Raw genomic sequence first — 18,404 nt, 5'->3', positions numbered from 1 at the left:
AAACGATAAATCGATGTGATTGGTCGTGTTAATATCAAGAGGTGTGGAAAGGCAGATATCATTATCAGTAAAATATGTTTGTTTGTGTCTTACAAAATGATTTCAAACGTCAGGCAATAAATGTAAAGCCACCTTATTTACGCAATGCGAGATATATACGCCAATAAACCAATAAGGGCATTACTCGGCAGGCGCCATGTTTTATCTAGCGTGCGCATTACTCGTTTCTGTCTTATCTCTTTGATAAAATTTTTCAATATTTGATGATTTACGATATCAAGATAAATGCGCGCTTTATGTACCAACACTTACTTTGCTTTAAATACCAACTCGTTTAACTCAATATTTGTAATAAAACCTAATTTTAAACATTCTACATAGATATTAAAATTGTAAATACATTCTTAGTTGGTTTTGATTTATTTTTGTAAATGTAAATTCTTGTAAATACTGTATATTATTATATTATGAAAAAAGTCTGGGTTCTTTTAGACACTGGAAAATAAATCTACAAAATAAAATAGTTATTTTTTTGTAAAAAATAAAAAAAAAAAAAAAACTTAAAATATATAAACATAGGAAAAAGATGTGTTGATTTATTTTTTAATCCTGTCCTGGGCCTGAGGAAGACAATATAAAACGGGCACCTTAAAATGTTGATGTATTTTAAAGTTATACTGTGGTGCTCGAAAGTGGCTCACTTATAATCTCTTTTTTATTTTTTCAGATAAAAAACGAAATTTGCATGTTAGTATATGACATAAATTAGATTGATTGACGTATTCAATTGTTTCTCGGTCATTTCCCTGTTTCACCTGAAATAATACAACTTTTGATTTTTAAATGGCACCCACGGTATTTTTTACTTTATTCGATAGAAATGACATTCTGAATCGAATGACATACCATAGTCAACTTTTGACATATTTTTTTTTTAAATTTTTTAATCTAGAGTGCCATATGTGTAAAAACACTAACTTTAATCTCCATGGAACCTTGGAAAATAGATTTGATCGTCTAATGTTTTAGTGTCTTGTCCTGGTCGACCAAAATTCCCAAACGTATTTTTAATCTATATCTCAATTTCAAATGGAACGAGGGTGGCTCATTAGTTATTTGGAAAAAGTATTTTTACGAATATTTTTTTTTTTTAGTTTTTTTTTGGTATTTCGAGTCAAATTGTCGTTATGAACCGCATGGTATAATTTAAAATAAACCATATGCGAAAATGTCAAAGTTGACATATGATACGTCATTCTATTCAGAGCGTCATTTTCTATCGAATATAGTAAAAAAATACCGAGTGCCATTTAAAAATCCATATTTGTAGTCATTTCCGGTAAAACAGGAAGTGACTGAAAACAGATGAATACGTCAATCAATCCTAATTTATGTCATATACTACCAAATCTTGTAGTTTTATCTGAAAAAATAAAAAAGATATAGGGGGTAAGCCACTTTTGAGATGCACCCGGTATATTGTGTTCCAGTGGACAGATTTTGATGATCTGGCAATTTGTAGCTAAATTATTTGACATTTTAGCATCTATTTCTAAATTAAAAATGAAAGTTCCCATCGGTCAATTATACGAGGGAACACAAAATGTTGTTATTGGTGTAACCCCATAGTTTTGAACACCCCTAATATCTATAGATCTTTCTGATAATTTCCGTTTTTGTTCGGGCGTCTCAAGTGAAGACACCAACATTTCCGTACCTTACATTTGACAATTTTAATGCAAAATTACGGAAAAATGTTAATGTCTTCTTCAAACGCGAACATCTCCAACAAAAAATAAATCTATGAAGGAACCAAAACAAACTATCGAGAAAAGACAATTTAATGATAAAAATGATTTTAAAATTCTTTCCTGACTCTATCATTCTACAGGGTGTCTCACCAAATATTTGCTTTTCCTGGCACCACAGAGTGTGGAAACTTAATTTAGAAAGAAATACTAAATGTCAGTACTGTAGCTACATATTGCTTAAAAAACTATCAAAATCGGCTCAATTAGAGCATAATATATTAAAGTTGGTGCAGCATGCTGCAGGACGTTGAGATGCAGAAATATAAAGGGGACAAACACAAAAGGCCTGGGAAATACTATCGACTCACCATAGAGATAAATCATTAAAAATGCTGGGCATTTTCCTTTTACAAACTGTAATATTTCAATGTTTGACGACAGTATTAATCAGACTTAGTAAATAATGTTGGATAGAATATAACTGAAAACAGTTAACGGTAATTTTATCTCTCGTAAACACTGTTTACCATTCGCCATGATATTTTTACATTATCAGCCATTTATCGTGGATTTTGTTTGCATTACAATATATGTATTAAGTCTTATTAAATTTATCGACAATATCTTTTACCTGAGATAGAGATTTGTTTTAATATTAATAATTATCGCTTATCAGAGCTCAGTCATCTGAATATTGTTTAACGGGATACGTTCTATATATTTGCCTCGATCCGCGCACGACAAAATGGCCGACCATAGAAACCAAGTGAGTAAAGTAGTTTTATACTAAGTATTTCGATATAAACATCAATTTTTAAATAATACTTATACTGCGAAATATAAACTAAAATATTATAGATCCTATACACATATAAGACTTATCTAAAGGCTATTGTAGATTTGTAGGTTTGTAGATTATATGGGAGTGGGGGGAGTTAGATCTGTTGTGTCCCCTTTCTTGAGTTATAATTATCATACAGTCTCAGGGCTTTGACAAAAGCCTCTATCTGAGACGGTTTTAGAGGTTAGTTCTCCGTCTCGGATATCAATGTGCCAAAGTTGTTGTCGAATGGTTGTCGTCTCGGCACTCTGTGATACAGGTGTTTTGGTGTTTCCCCATTTTCCAGTTGGTGAATCTAGTGCATTTACCGTTCTTTCTTAGCTTCAATCTACTTAGAGATTCACTGAGGAGGCAGGGTCCTGTTAAAAACACCGAGACAATCCGAAGATTTTACTTAAATCAAAGAAAAGCTTTAATTTTTCTCTCGGTTGTAGATAAGTCCTGATAAATTTCTCCGAGACTCTTAGACGGTTGGAGTATTCCCATTCCATGAAGGTTCTGCTTTAAGTTGATTTCCAGCTGGGAGGTAGTACGGTTCTGATCCAGTTAGTGGAATGTTGTCTTTCTAGCTAGATCCTTTGATTTTTCATCACCTTCTATCTTCTAGTAGGACTTTTTTAGGATTTTCTTTGTCTAATTTGCTCAGCTTCTCTAGTCATTCATTGACCAACTTTGAAATGATGGTTGAGTTCATCGCTCTTAATGCTGCCTGACTATTTCTTGTTTTCCATAGTTCCTAGAAGCGTCAGTATACCACGTATTTAACTGCTGATAAATGTTCGTGAATAATTATTAAAACAGTTACAGATGAATAAGTGTAGAATATTTACTAATAAAATCAGTGTATATTTTCCACTGTCAACTATAAAACATCTTACATATACCGGGTACGTCTCAAAAGTGCCTCACCCCCTGTAACTTTTTTATTTTTTCAGATAAAAAAACGAGATTTGGTATGTTAGTATATGACATAAATTAGGATTGATTAACGTATTCAATTTTTTTCGGTCACTTCCTGTTTTACCGGAAATGACTACAACTTCGGATTTTTAAATGGCACCTTCGGTATTTTTTACTTTATTCGATAGAAAATTACACTCTGAACAGAATGACATATCATATGTCAGCTTTTGACGTTGCCGCTTAAAACAAAATTGTATTTTAAATTTCAATCCATGGCTGTGTTAAAAACACTAGTTTTTAATCAAGGAGCCTTGTAAAAATAGTTTTGATCGTCTAATGTTTTTCGTGTCTTGTCCTCTGGCCGATTAAAAGATGCCCAAATCGTATTTTTAATCATATCTCAATTTTTTCAAATGGAATGAAGGTGGCTCATTAGCATATTTAGAAAAAGCATTTTATTACGAATTTTTGGTACCACTCACTTGGTATTTCGAGTCAAATTGTCGGTATGAACATGTTACAATTTCAAATAAACGTGTGCATGTTACAATTGTACAAAATTGTTACAAAAACGTATGTGCATGTTACAATTTCAAATAAACGATATGAGAAAATGTCAAAAGTTGACATATGATATGTCATTCTATTCAGAGTGTCATTTTCTATTGAATAAAGTAAAAAAATAAGCATTATTTAGCATATTTGAAAAAATTATTAGCATATGTGAAAAAAGCATTTTTTACGAGTAATTTGGCACCACACACTTTCGTGTAGTATTTCGAGTCAAATTGTCGTTATGAATGGATGTTGGAATGTAAAATAAACCATAAAACGTCAACCAGAAAATGTCAAAAGCTGACATTATGATATGTCTCTAAATATATGTCAAAAAAAATGTCAACCAGTAAATGTCAAAAATTGACATATGATATGTCATTCCATTCAGAGTGCCATTTTCTATCGAATAAAATATTGAGGGTGCTATTTAAAAATCAAAAGTTGTAGTCATTTCCGGTGAAACAGGAAGTGACCGAAAACAATTAATACGTCAATCAATCCTATTTTATGTCATATACTAACTAACCAAATCTCGTTTTTGACTGCCAGCGACTGCCAAGAAAATGGACATGTAATTCCAATAGTGAGACACCCATCGGGGGTGAGCCACCTTTGAGACGAACCCGGTATATAAAAACCTCGTATCATGTCGCGTCGCGCGTCGTTTGTCGGGTGAAACCGGTGAAACAGAATGTGGCCGAAAACAACTGAATACGTCAATCAATCCTAATTTGTGCTATATACTAACATACAGAATCTCGATTTTTATCTGAAAAAATAAAAATATTATGAGCCACTTTTTAGACGCACCCGGTATAAAACAGTTTAAACCCCCCTCTATATTCCCCTCTTCGCTTAGCCCCGCCTCCTTCAAATAATTAACATAATAAATTATTGCGCAGATATATATTTTCGAATCTAGAACAATAAACAATTAAGGCAACGTAATCTCTTCATCTCCAAAACGTAACGATTACGAATTCTTTACTGTTTGTTCGTTTTATTTGTTCGGGAGGTATGTAAATTCGAAAAATTTTAATTTTATGAATATCCATCCATTCGACCGAGCGTTTTCTACAATGAAACATAAAAATCTATTGTTTTAATTTTATTAATTTAGATCAAGGATTTCGGTTTTATTGCTGCTGCTCGGACATAAATGTATAAAATTGTAGTAATTGCTTGTGCTAGTTAGATCATTGTCGAATACGTTGAAAAAAAATATGAGACGCGTGGAGAATATCAACCAATTGTGAAGGAAAGTCTAAAAAGAATCAACAAGATTTGAGTATAGCGATGGGATCACCTCTCTCTCATTTTACTAAGTAATATTTTTATGAAAGATTTTGGAAATAGGTAATACAATAAATAGTTATTCAAAAGAACCTTCAATATAGCTATTTTATGTTGATATTTTTGCAGTTTGATTAGTGATGAGCGAGACCAGTCTTGGTCCGCGCGTCATGCTATTTTTCTAGCATCTCTAGCTTTCTGCTTTTTCTTTCATTTTTTGTTCTTTTTATTTTTTCTTTTTTTATTTTTTTTTTTTTTTTTCCTTTTTTTGTTCTTTCTTTTCTTTCTTTCTGTAACTTTCTATCCATAAATTACGATAAAAAGACTAAAGAATCACGAAGCAAAAGGTTGAAACCAAAGCAACCAAAAAAGTTATTCCGTGCAGCTTCGTGTCTACAAAACTAGGAGACAATCAGACATCAGAACAGCCAAGAGAAATAAAATAAAATCTTTCAATTATACAGGGTGGTCCGACTGTATTATAAAAATAAGTAAAAAAGTTCGTATAAATGTATGTCCTAAAATGCTTAGGTTTAGGAAATACAGGGTGTAGAAGTTTCATTTTATTTCGATTTCTTCCAAATAATTTCTGAAGAAACGTCAATATATAGATGAAAATTAGTGTCTGGGAGTTTTTGATATGAGAAATTTGGGACTTTAATGTTAATATGACTCCTACATGAAAAAGGCGTCACCTACATATTTTTAACTTCTGGATTGAAGAATAATAACTTTTCGTCCGTACCTGTATAAAACTATTGAGAAAAAAAATATACATTTGCGACGTTTTTACGTAAAAAGGTTTCTTGGTAAAAACGCTACGAGTCATGGTTCTCGAGATATTTAAAATCGAGAAATTATCATCATTGACATAAATTAAACCTGTTGACTAAATAGTTATTAGACTGAAATCATAAATTTGAAATGTATTTGTGTCAAAAGTTCAACAAAAAGTGTTTTTATCATCATTTTTTTTGAAAAATTATGATTAATTTAAAAAAGTTTTTTTTGGTCAGCCCAAATTCAGTAGCTTTATATAGGTACGGGACGAAAAGTTATTACTCTTCAAAATAGTTAAAACACATGTAGGTGGCGCCCCCCTACAAATAGAAGTCATATTGACATCAAAATCAAATTTCCCGTGTCAAAAAAAACCCCCAGACACCAATTTTTCATCAAAATATTGCCGTTGCTTGAGAAATTATTTAAAAAAATTAAATAAAAATGAAACTTCTACACACCCTGTATCTCAGAAACTAAGCATTTTAAGACATACATTTATACGAACTTTTTTGCTTATTTTTATTGCAGAATATGCTGCCGAAGTATCCGGAATACAATTCCGAGCACCCTGTATAATTAACAACAGAAACTACCGCAAAATACAGTATGTTAGGTATCCAAAGAAATAACACAATAAAATCATAAAAGTTTTAAGAAGATCAGAACTTGACATTTAAGAAAATTATATAAACGTAGACGACATGTATATATATAACATGTCGACCAACATATAAAAAAAGATATGCCGTCGATACAACAATGGCGGCAAATTAAAATCTTAGACCTACAAAAGGAAACTTAAAGAATAAAAAAGATAAATCGTACAAATTTAAATAAAATATTCTACAATACGTCATTAGCACACGAATCGTCCCCACTTATTTCCCTTAATTCCCGTTCGCGAACAAAAGAGATCCCACCGATGATAATTTATATCGAAAATATCCAGCCATATCTGCTATAGATACAAAGCGAATTTCAAATATTAATTTTGTGAGCTTCATCACGCCAAACTCCAATCAATATCTGTAAATTCGCCGAGATATCCCCCCCTAGAACAATCAAATTTCCTTTAATTCGCTTCAGCTTCCCTTCCTTCCTCCGACCCCCCTCTTCGACCACGCAACCCCCATTTCATCGCGAACCACCACCATCGAGACAGTGTACTGAAACCTGGAAGAAATCGATCCAATTACCGATACTGAAAATAAAGACATTAGTAAACTTCCCCCCTTTAACCCTATATCGGAAGACTGGGGGGGAGGAATGGAAAGAGGTGGGCATTGATTTAATTGGGGGATATTGGGTGGTTGTATCAACGTATAGGGCGATGGAATTATAAATGCGGTTTTGCCTATTGTTTTGATGGAGAAAAATGGGTATATGCTTGCAGAAATTCTGTAGTTCGATATGATAGAAAAAAGGCGTCCAGTTGGCTTGGAAATGACGTGACCGATGACATTCCCCATATAATTTTACATATAGTATGTCCCCGGATTGTCTCTATTGATATTTTGAGAAAAATGCATTCTTCATAAAAATGTTTGCTTGTTTTAAAATGGTTAATCCCGTTTATACTTTCCCAAATTTCCATAGCGTTTTAGAGAAAATAAAAGAAAACATGAAAATATGGTTGAATTTTTTAGAAAGTCTTAATAATCAAAACGCGTTTCTATGGCATTATAATTTCGTTTTCATTCTTTGATAGACTGTTATTGATAGAATTTTAATTAACGTCATAATTTTTGCTGTTTTAAAATCTTTAAGAAACACAAAATTTATTTCGTTCAATGCTAGGGAAAGGGCGATAATAATTTTCGAAAAATGTGATACTTTAACAACAAAAAATATGAATTTAATTAAAATTAATAATAACCATCTATCAAAGAATGAAATCGAAACTATATTACCATAGAAACGCCTTTTAATTTTCTAGAACTAAGCTTCATTCAGAACCTCGCGATTAGTGGAATAAATTAGTGATTTCAATTATTTCATTTTTAATTTAGAAAGCGATACTAAAAGTCAAATAATTTAGCTACATAATGTTTAAAAAATCATCAAAATCGGCTCACTAGGCTAGAACAAAATATATTAATCTTTATAATACATCAAAATTTTAAGGTGCCCGTTTTTCGTTGCCGGTGAGTGTATATTGAACAGGGAGACGATTTTTGAATAAGCAATTTTAATACTGCTGCCATTAGGTTTAAATGATGATCCTGGCGAAAGCAGAACTAAAGGCATCGATTTGATTGGCCCGGCTGTAAGACGCAAAAAACGAACCCCCTTGCTCGCGGTTTGATTTTGAATTATTGTTTCGAATATTTCATTCCCAAACGTTGATCCCGTGCGTTTTTTTCCCGTTTTAATGGATTGGGGGCTTTAGTTACCCCCTAATATCCATTAGTAGCCTCTGTGACTTATGTTATTTAGTTTATTTCGCAATAATGGGTTTCCTTCTTAGATCAGAAAAAATAAGACAGATGGAAAACAATATAATAAAATACGAAGATACTTCACAACATTCTTGTACTATTACTATATATATATATATATATATATATATATATATATATATATATATATATATATATATATATATATATATATATATATTTATAAGAAATAAAAGCATTTTATTATTAGTGAATTTACAAAACTACTTTTGAATAGTCTCTTACAATTACTTTTGTAAATTCACAAAAAAACTAAAGCTTTGTCGTACAAACACTCGCTGCAGGCTTTTGTACTTAACAACACCACCTTTGACGTCGTAAAATCTGTAAAATTCTTAGGGCTTGTTGTAGACAATTATCTGAAATGGGACATGCATATCGACGCTTTGTCGAAAAAATTAAGCTCTGCCTGTTTTGCATTAAGATCTGTTTCTAAGGAGCTTAACTTGTCAATGGCTAGAACTGTTTATTATGCACTTTTTGAGTCGCACCTCAGATATGCCCTTCCATTCTGGGGTAAGTGTTGTGCGACTCAATTTGACCGCATTTTCAAGCTCCACATAGAAGAAGATCTTCGATATTCACTGGGACTAAACAGCCGAACTGATTGCCAGGACTTTTTTAAAAAATTAAAAATATAACTCTTCCTTCCTTATTTATATTTGAATCCGTTTGCCTAATACGGAAGCATGTATCAGCTTCTCAAGAAAGGCCATCTCACACTTATCCACTCAGGAAGCAAGATATTTATCTACCTACCCCACGCACAGAGTTAGTTAAAAGTTCAATATTATACAACTCGAAAAAAAATGCACAATCACCTGCCATTTGAAATCAAATCCATAACATCATTTTCTTCATTTCGCAAAGCATTGAAATCTTATTTACTAGACAAGGCTTTCTATGCCGTAAATGACTTATATTTTGATAATCGAATTTGATCTTGTAAACATTGGTCTAATACTTGCTATTACTGTATTTACTATAAACTTACTAAATAGTTTTGAATCTTATTTTTTTTTATTCTTTGACATGGTAAACATTTATAAATGTTTATTTTAAACAATAAGACTGACAATGTAATTTGTGTACTTGTTTTGTATTCTCTTTTATTTGTTTACTTTACCTTTGTCTGCAAATTGTAAAATTTTTTGACAATAAAGGCATTTATTTAAACGCATGCAATAAAAAGGTATCTAATCAACACTGTTAACTTACCAACTTAGAGACTATGGGTGAATAGAGTCCTCTACGTCGCAGCTCTATTAAATTTGTCCCCCGAAACACAGTCCGAAAAAATAAATAATACTTAGAGATATGTTGGTGTCAGAGAGATCATAGTACAATTATGTTTACATTAAAAAATTGCTAAAATCAAGATAGAGAGCAAATAATTATAATATTTTTTTTGTAAAATTACTATATTTTTTTTAGTGTATAAGTTACTGTCATAATTTTTTTATAAAAATATGCTCAAAGTTCATTACATTTTAATTACAGTATTCTAATTCGTTGTTTCAGATTAACCAATTACTAGAAGAAGTCCAAAGATTGCAAGGCTGCATTAACAAAATCCAAGAATCGTCTATATCACAAATAACGAGACTAGAAGAACAGCTCGATCAGAAACGACAACAAATTGCACGACTAGAAAACAGGCTAGACTCACAGAAGGACTACGATGACCTTAAGAGACAGATGACGATATTAAAGTCGGATCTGGCTAACAATCCAGACTGCAAAAGTATCGAATTGTTTCTGGAAAACACCAAATTACAAGGGCAGGAGTTGAAGGAGAAGAATCAGGCAGGAGATAGTGAAGGTACGATTAATAATGATTGTTTTATTTTTTAACTATCCTTCCTTATTCCTTATTCTGATTTATGAGCTCGTAGTAAATGGGTAAGCAGTCACAAAAATTACAGCTATAGTTAAAGTAAATCGTTATATGATTAAAACATAAAGCCCTAGAGTAAACATTTATTAAAAATATAGAATGAACATTCTCAGCTAAGCATAAGTTATAATAAAATGATTTTCTACTTTGCTGAGTGAATGCTGAATCAGAATCAGAATAGAGATAGAATTTCATAGGCCGTTTAATGCCAATTAAAAGTTGTATCTTGATATTTTGTCGATTTCGGGCTCCTGGACAAGATAAACGCAATTTTATTAATTTGCTTTGATCCAAGTGTAATAGCAATCTTTAAAAAAAATAATATCTTTAACTTGCGAAAGTTTTAAAAAGTACTCACTGATTTCTCATCAAAAAATATGAAAAGAAGTTCCTATAATCATGGTTATGGAAATGCATAGTTTGAAAATTACAGGATGTTTAAACATTTTAAAATGAGGTCTTTTGTAATTATCTTAAATTCCATTATTTTTTATTTGAATTTGCTGTAGGTTGGACTAATAGTAGTAATATTTAATAATAAATTAGATAAAATAAATAATTTGTTAATTTTATTTTTAATTTAATTGTATTAATTGTGATTAGGTAATAAAATTGCGTTTATCTTATGAAGGAGATCGAAATCGACAAATTAGCAAGATACAACTTTTAATTAGCATTAAACGTAAAACGGTCTAAAAAATTTTGCTATCAGAAGAAAAGTCAGTGGCGTACATGTTTTTTTTTTAATATTCCAGTGATAAACCATATGCACGTCCCTGATAAATCTATCGATACTATTTTATCATTAAAATATGTAGCACTTATAGTACCTTTAACCGTCAAAATTTCATTCGAATCACTAAAAGCACTTAAAAGAAAATTATGATAAATCGAAAAAAAAAATAAGATAAATAATAACCCCTTGTAGCTACAAAACAAAGCAAAATCGGACCTAAATATGTTGGTATGAAAAATAAATCTTAGTTTACGTGAGGAATCTCCCCACGAGAAATTGTACATGTTTTCTGAAACATCCTGTATGAGAAGTTATATTCGTATCAGATAAAAATAAGTAAAAAAGTTTGTATAAATGTATATCCTAAAATGCTGAGTAGTTAGTTATTTGACTGAAATAATAAATTTGTGAACTTTTTATTTTTTCAAATTAATCATAAATTTATCTGCAAAAAAATGAAGATAAAACAGTTTCTGTTTAATTTTTGGCACGAAAACATTTCATATTAATGATTTCAGTCTGAGTCTAATAACTATTTAGTCAACATTTTAAACTTATGTCAATAATGACAGGTCTTGATAATTTCGATTCCAAATATCTCGAGAACCATTACTCGTAGCGATTTTTACCAAGAGACCTTTTTTACGTAAAAAACGTCGTAAATGTATATTTTTTTAATGCATAGTTTTATACAGGTACGGACAAAAAGTTATTACTCTTCAAACCAGTTAAAAAATATGTGGGTGGCGCCCTCTACAAGTAGGAGTCATATTGACATCAAAATCAAATTTATCATGTCAGTATACTTCTAGACGCCAATTTTCATCCAAATAATGACGTTACTTCATAAATTATTTGGACAAAATCGAAATAAAAATTAAACTTCTACATCCTGTATATTATTGAATAGGTCGATAAATAGCTAAATATATATAAAAACGTTTTAGTATATGATGATGAGGGTTTATTAAGGACGAAACGTTTTTTGACCTCTCACTCGCAACAGCCAGTCACGCATCTATGGCTCCGGAAATATCAAAAATACCTGCTAATACACTAAATTTGTAATTTTAATTTTTTTCAACCTATACGTTATCTAACTTCCAATCTCTTCACATGATTTTGACTAATAGTTTCCGTTCTTTACGGCTCACTGCTCTTAATTTATAGAGAGCTTATATATATTTCTCTAATTAGAACCAAATAAATAAACAATGTAATTGTTTTAGCCTCATGAATAACGAATACGCGTTAGTGGGCTTAGGCTTATTCTAGTTTTTGGGAATTTAATTAACCACTCGCTAGAATGAAATAACTGGAATAACGGCTTAATAGAATGTTCTAGAAATAAATTACTCGCAATCAAAAACATATACAGGGTGTATGTCATGAAATGAAAGTAAAAGGAGCGCTCCCTTGAGTTTCTTCGCGCACTAAATTCATGAAATATCGCTCCCTATATTTAATTTATTTTTTTTTTGGAATATTACAGAAATATTATTTTAATTATAACGAAATAGGTATATTAAAATTACATTATACAGGATGGTCCGAACTGTATTCCGGAAACTTCGGCAGCATATTCTGCAGATAAAAATAAGTAAAAAATAATATTTTTTTTTTAATTTCTATATCAAATATCTTGAAAACCATCACTAGTAGCGATTTTTACCAAGAGACCTTTTTCACGTAAAATACGTCGTAAATGTATTTTTTTAAATCAGTAGTTTTATACAGGTACGGAAGAAAAGTTATTACTCTTCAAACTAGTTAAAAAATATGTAGGTGGCGCCCTCTACTAGTAGGAGTCATATTGACATCAAAATCCAAATTTCTCATGTCAAAAGACTCCCCAGACACCAATTTTCAGCCAAATGTTTGACGTTACTTCATAAATTATTTGGAAAAAATCGAAATAAAAATGACACTTCTACACCCTGTATCTCCGAAACTAAGCATTTTAGGACATACATTTATACGAACTTTTTTACTTATTTTTATCTGCAGAATATGCTGCCGAAGTTTCCGGAATACAGTTCGGACCACCCTGTATAACATCTAATTTAATTTTAATATACCTATTTTGTTACAATAAAAAAAAATGTTTATATCAATACCCGAGCCATTGCAATTATTAAATATGAATAATTAAAATAAAATGTAATTAGTAAAATAAGTACAATTAATACACGAGTAATTAATGAAAAAATTGCCAAAATCACACGCGAAATTAAAATATTGACATATTTAAAAAACAAACAAATGAATATTTGTTAACTTTTTAATGACTAGCAGCGCCTCTAGTGTTTGTTCGCACAGTATAGCTATATGTTTCTCTAAAACGGTATGGAAATTTGGGAAAGTACAAACGGGATTAACCATTTTAGAACAAGGAACACCTTTTTATGAAGAATGCATTTTCTCAATATGTCAATAATAATAAAGTTTTTCTTTCTAGAAGACAATTCTTCCTCAATTATTGAGGAAGAATATATGTTAATACTTTTCTTTTCTTGGAACCATTTAAAAAAACATAGCTCAAGGCGCACAGGTCACGCACAAAACAAAAATCAATAGAAACCAGTTCAGGTCAAACAGGATGACCTCCACATTTAGTTTTTGTTCTGATTTACAAATTTTTTCAATGGAGAACGTGACGCGCTGGGTTGGGCAATAAGCGTTTTATTATTTCTATTACTGTAATTTTGTGAGACATGCTGCTTATATTTTCTTTTGCTTACATGAACCAACGACTAGAACAATTGTTCTTCGGACAATAATTTCGTCATCCGTGGGAAACAGTTTCTATGTTGGAATTGGAAATTTGCTCCCATTTTAACGAATGCTCGGTATATTAACGTATAACTGAATGTCTTACTTATTTTTTTATTGCTTAATTAATCTTTGTGTCGATTTGTTATATACAGGGTGGTCCCAATAGTATTCGGGAACCTTCGGAAGATAAAAATATGTAAAAAAGATGTTTTAGAGATACATTTTTTTCGATTTCGATTTTTTCCAAATAATTTCTGAACTAACGTAAATATTTCGATGTAAATATCACTCCTACTTGCGCCACCTACATGATTTTTAACTGGTTTGAAGAGTTATAATTTTTCATCTATACCTGTATAAAACTACTGATATACATTTCCGTAATTTTTGTCCGTAAAATGCATGTCATTATTGATAAAAAATAAACATGATGTTGACTTTGGGAACTTTTTATTTTTTTAAGCTAATCATTAATTTTTCTAGAAAAAAAAATAGATAAAACAGTTACTGTTGAATCAATGGCACAAAAACATTTCAAATTTATAACTATCATTCTATCATTATTTCATATTAATAACTATCCAGTCAACACGTTCAAGTTTTGTTAATGATGACATATTAATTATTTCGATTCCAAATATCTCAAGAACAATTACTCGGTAGCAATATTCACCAAGAAACTTTTTTATGTAAAAAAACTGCGGAAATGTATATTTTTTACACGGTAGTTTTATACAGGTACAGACGAAACGTTATTACTCTTCAAACCACTTGAAAATATGTAGGTAGCGGCTCCGACAAGTAGGAGTCATATTGACATCGAAATCAAATTTCTCGTGTCAAAAAACTCCCAGACACCAATTTTCAACCAAATACTGCCGTAAGTTCAATATATTTCCGAAGATTCCATATTAACATTCAGACAACCCTGTATATTAAAAAATAAAAATTTTCATCGGAGAAATATTGCTTTTTTCTTCAAAAAGTTTAATTTGCTTTAAATTACTCAAAATACTATTTATTTCAAATTTTTCTATGTAGAAAGTGCCTTTAGTAAAAATCCAAGACCAAGACTACTATTAGACTGCAAGACGAAGAGCGAGTCTCAGTCCGGTCTTGCATTTGCTCATCACTATTTGTATCTGTATCTGTATCTTTTTTTGAACCACAACATAACCATTCCTTCTACTAACTTTCATTATCCTTCTTCCAGGGGTGGCGGATCATCCAGCTCAACTCCAACCCCTATACTCCCCCTCTACACCTCCTTCGAACCTTCCACCCCTTCCAAAACGTAGATCGCAACTTCGAAGCCTCCTAGGCGAGGAAATCGTCTCCTCCTGGCGAAAAACATCGAAACCTACCATCAAAATAAAATCGTCTTTATCTTCTACAGATGGTTCCTTGGTGATCAAAGGCAGTACGTCCTTGTCGGAGACCAACAATGCAACGGAGAAAAGCAGTACGACTTCAACACCTCAACCGATGGACAGTACAGGGTACCAGAGTCCTCACGAAAATTTGGTAGTTGTTAACGGGAACCCGAAAAGTCCTCACGAGGACAACAACAATCACCATGTTAGCAATAACAACATTCCCTTGGTCGCGACGACTTTTGTGAATAACTTCCTGCGATCGGAGGATACGCTCAAGAGTCCGTATAGGTTTGATGAGCATCGATCACCGTTTAAGTTTGCAGAAGATTTGGGGATGGCACCTGGATCTATGGTAGGACGGTTGGGGGAAAGTTTGATTCCCAAAGGGGATCCTATGGAGGCTAGGCTGCAAGAGATGCTGAGATATAACATGGACAAATATGCTTCTCAAAATTTAGGTCAGTAACCATTGTTTTATTTATGAATATATATAACTCTTTTATTTTGATTGCAGACACTCTGAACATAGCCCGACGTGTTCGCGAGCTACTTTCAATTCATAACATAGGCCAAAGACTGTTTGCCAAATACATCCTCGGGTTGTCCCAAGGTACTGTATCCGAACTACTGTCCAAACCCAAACCGTGGGACAAATTGACTGAAAAAGGACGGGACAGTTATAGAAAAATGCATGCGTGGGCCTGTGATGAAAACGCTATCATGCTGCTTAAGAGTCTTATACCAAAAAAAGGTAAGATTTGTTTTTCTCATTACTTGGCGTCATTTATAAAAGTGAAATAGTAGATACAAAATGCATTCGGAAGTATAAGAAGAAAGTTCAAAGAGCTTTAAATAAAATTGAACGAAAAATAAATTTGTGCAATAGGGAGGGTGGTAACCCTTTCGAACATGTAGAGCAGTAGTTCCCAAACTTATTTTTCTCGTGGACCACTTTCAAAATTTTACTGGTTTCGGTGGACCCCCTGCTGCTACATTTCTACCAAATTCTTAAAGTCGCCAAAAAATAAAAATTGTGTCACTTCTGAGTTCTGTCCCTATATTCCGATATGTAAAATAAAAACGAAAAATGGTACATTTTATATCACTTTATTTATTAAAAGAATAGAATAGCGCTGATCAATATTGTTGACCATATTCATATCTATTACAGTTACCGATATACCCATGCTCGTACCCCGAATTTGTAGCACCCTGTAAACATATTTAAAAAAAATCAAATTTAGTTAGGTATATTGTTAAATACAAAAATAACTAATTTCAAGACAAAGACATCAGTGAACCTTAATAACAAGCGAATTACCTATTGAGATATACCTGTAAAAGTGACAATTTATGTCCTTAAAGCTAAGAAATATTTTATAACTTTTGTGCGGCATAACTTTTTACCTCATGTGTCGATTTTTTTTATTGTTGATGTATCGGAATGCCCGAGACCACAATTAAATTCTCGTAAACTCGGCAATCGCATCCTAACGAGCTTATAATTGACTTTAAAAATCATCGCCCGTATTACCTATAATCAATTTTATAACGCAAAAACTCCGCAGCAACGCCAGCTTATAATTTATATCTCATCATTGTTATACCTTCGAAACGAGTTCCGATTTTTAGAGATCAATTTTTACATTATTAAGTATTTAAAAAAAAATTGTTTATTATTTTTAGGTAAAATCACTTTTATTGCGGATGTTGATGGCATAAAATAAATAATTATTCTCCTTTGATTACTTTGAACTCCCTGACCGATGAAATATACCTCTTTTCTATAGAATATATAGTATACAGGGTTGTTCGCGACATACGACACGGAGTATGCAGCTAAACGATTAAATTTTTACAAATTGTAAATTTTAGGTTCGTTGAAGGATTATTAGAGCTACAATCTAAAAATATTTTTAAAATATACAGAGTGTCCCAAATAATAAACAATATATATCAAAGTTGTATTTTTTAATGGAACGCCCTGTATATTTTACAAAAATCAAATGCACAATTTAATTGTCTATCAAATTGTAACCATTTTTTATCTATCTCTTCAAGTTTTCGTAGAAAATGCATTTTCTTATAATTTAGACCTCATTTATCAATGCCAATTACCCATGGAATATTGACATTTTAGATTATTTTTAAAGATGTAACAAATTTTCAAAGAGTATAGATACTAATATTGTCGATATATAATTCGCTAATTTTATTAAAAAATAAAAGAACTGTTTAAATATTTGTTAAAGGGGACCAATTAATATGATCCAAGTATTCAAACTAATTGACTGTTTGCGTTGATTAAAAATAATTGCTCCAAATACTAAAAAACTGAATTTTGTATGTGTATTAGACAGCGTGATAAAAAGTAACCCCTTATAAATTTTATTTCATTTTTTGACGAATGCTTATTTATAACAAAAGAGATGTTCATTTTCATAACTTATTATAACATTGATTTCTGATTGAAATCTACTATTATTTTTAGAATAATTTATTAACTAAAACAATTAAGTATGTAGTTAATTAATTTTTAGGTGGAAATAATGGTGTTATTTAATTGGTATACTCTTTTACAAAGATTTAAATAGTTTTATTTTTGTAAACAAATGGGCTTTTTCACAAAAACGTAAAAATTTCAAAAACGGCAAGATTAAAATGCGGTAAACCTTAACCAAATTTACCTTTATTTTAATCGTAGAAACTAAAAATGTAATAATGTGCAAGGTGATCCATTTAAAAAAATACAACTTTGATATTTTTTATTTATTTGGGACACTCTGTATGTTGTAAAAATATTTTCAAATTGTAGCTCTAATAGTCCTTCAACGAACCCAAAACTTAAAATTTGTAAAAATCTAATCGTTTAGCTACAATACACCGTGTCGCATGTGGTGAACAACCCTTTATAGTAATAGGTCTTTTCCTACAGGAAAGTATTTCCAAGATTTTTTGTTTCAAACACAATCAAGTAAATCTTTCAAAACAATAATTGACAAAAACGATCGGCGTTCGTGTTGCAAGACAAT

General features: G+C 31.3%; 1 protein-coding gene across 1 annotated transcript; it reads left to right on the top strand.

The window, feature by feature from the left end:
- Positions 1-2,471: 2,471 nt before the first annotated feature.
- LOC115884619 (homeobox protein cut-like 1) lies at positions 2,472-16,123 on the top strand (the record flags this gene model as incomplete). The annotated part of the gene is made up of 4 exons (XM_030903257.1): positions 2,472-2,517; positions 10,110-10,410; positions 15,393-15,830; positions 15,887-16,123. Coding segments are annotated over exons 1-4 (997 nt in total), but the record flags the coding sequence as incomplete, so codon positions are not given.
- Between the last annotated feature and the right edge of the window lie 2,281 nt (positions 16,124-18,404).

This window comes from Sitophilus oryzae, unplaced genomic scaffold (genome assembly GCF_002938485.1).
Source record: "Sitophilus oryzae breed Bouriz unplaced genomic scaffold, Soryzae_2.0 scaffold_305_pilon_pilon, whole genome shotgun sequence".
In the NCBI taxonomy this organism is placed as follows: Eukaryota; Metazoa; Arthropoda; class Insecta; order Coleoptera; family Curculionidae; genus Sitophilus; species Sitophilus oryzae.
Note: the sequence above shows the minus strand (reverse complement) of the source record. Positions and strands in the feature narration are given on the sequence as shown.